Raw genomic sequence first — 4,371 nt, forward strand, 5'->3', positions numbered from 1 at the left:
ACACCACTGCTATAAATTTTTATTATTATACTTTTTCGGTGGATCTAACAAAGCAGAGCCTCTTTGCCTCTCTCCGACAAACGCCGACCGGCAGCTGGGTGCCGTCACTCTCCGCTCCGCAGGGAAAGCCCTGGGTCACCTGCAAGGTTCTCGGTTTTGGGAGGGAGCAGGTTGGTGGCACATTTGAAGGGACAGGACCTGGGCTTCCACCTCGGGGGGAACAGGGGGAATCCCGGCTGCTCGTGCGTGTCCGCTCCGGTGTGCGGAGAAGGCGGGGGGGGGGGGGGGGAGGAGAACCCCTCCTCCGACCAATAACAAAAACTAAATTAAAAATAAATTATTAAAAATTACAAGGGCAGGGGCGGCGATTTGAAGGAGAAGTTGCAGCGGGGGGCTGGGGGTGGTGGCAGGGAGCGCACCCCAAGGGACGGGGCAGGGACGGGCAGGGACGGGGCAGGATGCGGGGGGGGGGGGGGGAGCTTTCCCGGGGCTGGCGGCGCCACGCGCCGGGCGCGCGCGGGGGCGGGGGCGCGCGCGGGGGAGGGCGCGGGCGGGGGCGCGGCGGCGGCGGGCGCGCGTGGCGGGGCGTGCGCGGCGCGTGCGGCCGGCGGGGGCTCGCGGTGCGTTGATAAGGGGCCGTCCGACGGCGGGACCCGCCGCAGAGGCGCCGAGCGGCGGCGGGAGAGCACGGGGGGCATGGGAGCGAACCCCCGCTCCGCGCTGCCCACCCCCGCTTCCCGCTTCCCACTTTAAATTTAGTTTTCGGGGGGGTTTTATTTAATTTTTTTTTTTTTCCCCGGCCGCCGCCGTGGCCGCCCGGCGATGAACGGCGGGGCTCTGCCGCCGCTGCCCCCCGCCGCCCCCCGCGGCCGCCGGCGGCCCGCCTCCCCTGAGCTGCTGCGCTGCAAGCGCCGCCTGGCCTTCGCCGCCCTGCCGGGCACCGGGGCGGCGGCGGCGGCCGCCGTGGCCCGTCGGAACGAGCGGGAGCGGAACCGCGTGCGGCTCGTCAACCTGGGCTTCGCCGCCCTCCGCCAGCACGTCCCGCACGGCGCCGCCAGCAAGAAGATGAGCAAGGTGGAGACCCTCCGCTCCGCCGTCGAGTACATCCGCGCCCTGCAGCGGCTCCTCGACGAGCACGACGCCGCCGCCTCTTTCCCCGACGGCCGCGGGCGGGTGGCCGTCGGGGAAGTCGGCGGCGGCGGCTACTCCTCCGCTTCGCCCTCCTTCGCCTCCTCCGTGCCCGGCTCGCCCTGCTCCTCCGAGGAGAGCGGCTACGACGCGGCGCTCAGCCCTGAGGAGCGGGAGCTGCTGGACTTCACCAGCTGGCTGGGGAGCTACTGACCCGGCGGGAGGTGAGGGGGCAGCCGGAGGGGAGGGGGGGCCGCTTTACCGCCCCGGCGCTCGGGGGAGCGGGGCACGGACCCACCCGGGGCTCTCCTCACATCTCTCCGCAGCCGCGCTCAGCCTGCAGCACCTCGGCGCCTGCATCATCCCCCTTGGAAGTACTGACCTCCTCCCCGGCGGGACCCCGCTGGCTGCTTTTCTCGCCGGGTTCACCCGTCGTCTTCGGGTCGTGGAAAGTGCAATGATGTAACTCACTTCGGGGCCCCCGCTCCCTGCGCCGGGGCAGCGTCTCCGCCTGCCCGCCGGCAGCTGCCGACCGATGGAGAGGATGCCCGAGCGAACCCGCTTCTCTCCCGCCGCTACTCTCTGGTGTTGCTTTGGAGGGGTGGAAAGGAAAAAAAATCAAAACCACTTGATGCTTCCTTGTTTCTGGAGGGGGAGGGAATTTTTTATCATGTCAGATTCTATTTTATATGTAACTTGAACTGCCTGTGGGAACACTGGTGTATGAAGACTTATTTTTGTACAAAAAACCTTAGAGAAAAGGGTTGAAAAGATGGTTTTATTTTTAGCAAGTCCTATTCACTTGTTCTTGAACACTGCCAGCTAGAATGTTTTGGGAATATACATGGTGTAGGTAAAAAGGTGTTTGTTTGGGTTTTTTTTTATTATTATTCTCTCCAAACACTTCAGTAAAAGACTGTAAAGTTGTGTTTCAACGTGGTGTCTGAGTTTGCCTGGTGTGAAGGTCCACTTCTCTGAAAACTGAAGTTTTTTTAAAAAAAACGTATTGAAGGCATTTTTGTATGCACTTGCTAGGATTTCTTAAGTTGTATATATGCAGTTTTTAAGAGAGTATCATATTTTATGTAAATTGACTTTATAAATAAAAATCTATTTATAAATGGCTTCAGGGCTGTAAGATATATGTATTTGTCAGAAATGCCCAGTGTAACTTAACTGTTGCCTGAAGGGGTGGGAGAGGAAAATAATGAGCGACAGAGCAAAGAGGCAGTTCTCCTGGACCAGATTTCATGTGCAGAAGGGAATAAGCAGCAGCATAACAATCTCCAGGCTTGCCTGTTTTTTTTTCCCCGTTCAAGTTTTATGCACTCAGCACTTGGAGCAAGTACTGCAGAGATGATGTATGGGAAGCTGCAGATGTGTGTAGGAGACAAGGCAGGTTCAGAGCTGATAACTCCTTTCCTGAGTATGGAGAAGGTGCTGCTGCAGGAGGCTGTGTTGCCCCTGCCTACAGTGATGGGAATGTCGTGGGAAGGTAAAGAGGAAATGGGTATCTGAAGTTTGTCGTGGCAGCTACTCTCAAGAGGTAGATTGGGGTGCCTTTATTCAGGGGAGCAGCATCTTCGAGAACACTGTTGTCATTCAAAAACCACACATAATCAACAGTGTTCCACTCTGTCCTACTCTAAGTTCAACTACATGTACATATTCTTTATCTAAAGGCAACAAGTAAATGTGAATTGCTCCTTGGAAACTATTGTCAGAGACTCGTAAGCTCTGTCCATTACTTTTGGGCTCACGCTGAAGATCTGGTGAGCCAGAAGTAAGACTATGTGTCTTTAAGGTAATACTGCTGTGAAACAAAACACAGTGAAAACTATGGCAGACCTGTTAATTCCCTTAAGTAGCTCTAGTGAATGTTAGGAGTTGAATGGAGCAAAATGGGCTGGCCTGTAGAATATGCTGAGCGAACACAAAGCAGAAACGGTTATTAAAATTGACCTACTTTACAGGACTCTGTGTATAATCTCTGCTGCCTCGGTACTGGGAAGGTAGAACTTTTCAGAACTATCACGTAGCAGTCCCACATTCAGTAATTGCAGTGGATGCTCTGTAATCCAGATCTGTAAGAGTATTCCACACACATGATTCCATTCGAAGAGGAAAAAAAAATCTCCAAAATAAGCCATGGGAAAATGAAGACTCTAATAGCAGGTCGCATTTAGGATACTGCAATCAAGTGCAAGAGTTATTGTGCTTCAAGTTCATTCCCTAATCAAAGTTGCTCTAATAAACAGTCCCTTTAAAAGGCACAGGGAATTCAAGTGCTTAATAAATTGCTTGCAAAGGTTTTATCCTTTATGGCTCTTCAACAGTCCCAGAAGTAGGAATGAGAGCTGTGAGCTGACTTGGGCATTTAGTGATCAACTGGCTTGGCAGCAGCAGGTGGGGCTGGTGGAGTGAGGGAGTAATGTGGTGCCTTTCCCCAGGGTGGGTTTAGGGGCTTTATCCTCACGGATGATCTCCAAAAAATCAGTCAGGCATAAACCCTTGCAGATTCCTACATACTCATTCTCAATCTGAAAGAACAGCATGTCATCTTTTCCAAACAGTTTAGAAGTTGGGACTGCTGCATTGATCTGCACAAGTGTCCCACTATGGCAGAATGCATTTGTTTAAAGCACGTTACTACTGCTTGGCAGGGTGTTTGTTTTCCTTCTTTAGGAGCACCGATCATTTTAGTATTTCCAAAAGCAATATTTGGCTTTCAGTCAAGTAACTCCCAGCATTGTTACCACGTTCATCTGATCACCCAAGATACTGTTGCAACAACATTGAAGCAGCATCAACTGTAACTGTATTGGCAAGATATTAGCTGTAAGCAGTTTTCACTTAAGCAATATTAATAATAGCGGGGGGGGGGGGGGGGGGGGGGGGGGGAAAGGAGCTTAGTCAGCATCACAAGTTACCTTAATGCTGTCAGCCAGTGTTTTAGTAGAAACTAAATGGGGAAATCAGGAATGTATGATTTGCTTTAAAAAAACCTCACACTGGTCATAAATCTTCCAAAGAGTTGAGGTGAAAGAAGGTGCAGTGAGAAGGATGTCTGCCTGTATGTCCTGTGTGATGGACAGAGAGACTCCTTTCCCCAGTCGTGGTCATGGTGACAAGTCTCTAGCAGATCCTCAGACCAAGCTGCTACACCAGAGAGAAGAGTATTGAATCATTCCACCCTTTTAAGAGAAAGCATTAGGGAGGATACAAGATAGGTTCTTTAGCAGT

The 4,371-nt window shown here is 53.0% G+C and overlaps 1 protein-coding gene across 1 annotated transcript; it reads left to right on the forward strand.

Annotated features, from left to right (window-relative positions):
* Positions 1-612: 612 nt before the first annotated feature.
* On the forward strand, positions 613-2,253 carry ASCL2 (achaete-scute family bHLH transcription factor 2). Its single transcript, XM_064657550.1, has 2 exons — positions 613-1,352; positions 1,455-2,253. The coding sequence occupies exon 1, from the start codon at positions 823-825 to the stop codon at positions 1,339-1,341; it is 519 nt and encodes a 172-aa protein (XP_064513620.1). The 5' UTR covers positions 613-822; the 3' UTR covers positions 1,342-1,352; positions 1,455-2,253.
* Positions 2,254-4,371: the final 2,118 nt, after the last annotated feature.

The sequence above is a fragment of the Pseudopipra pipra genome, chromosome 6 (genome assembly GCF_036250125.1).
Source record: "Pseudopipra pipra isolate bDixPip1 chromosome 6, bDixPip1.hap1, whole genome shotgun sequence".
NCBI classification, from domain to species: domain Eukaryota; kingdom Metazoa; phylum Chordata; class Aves; order Passeriformes; family Pipridae; genus Pseudopipra; species Pseudopipra pipra.

Excerpts from the sequence above, each read along its gene's own strand:
- ASCL2 (XM_064657550.1), top strand. The coding sequence starts at position 823 with ATGAACGGCGGGGCTCTGCCGCCGCTGCCCCCCGCCGCCCCCCGCGGC.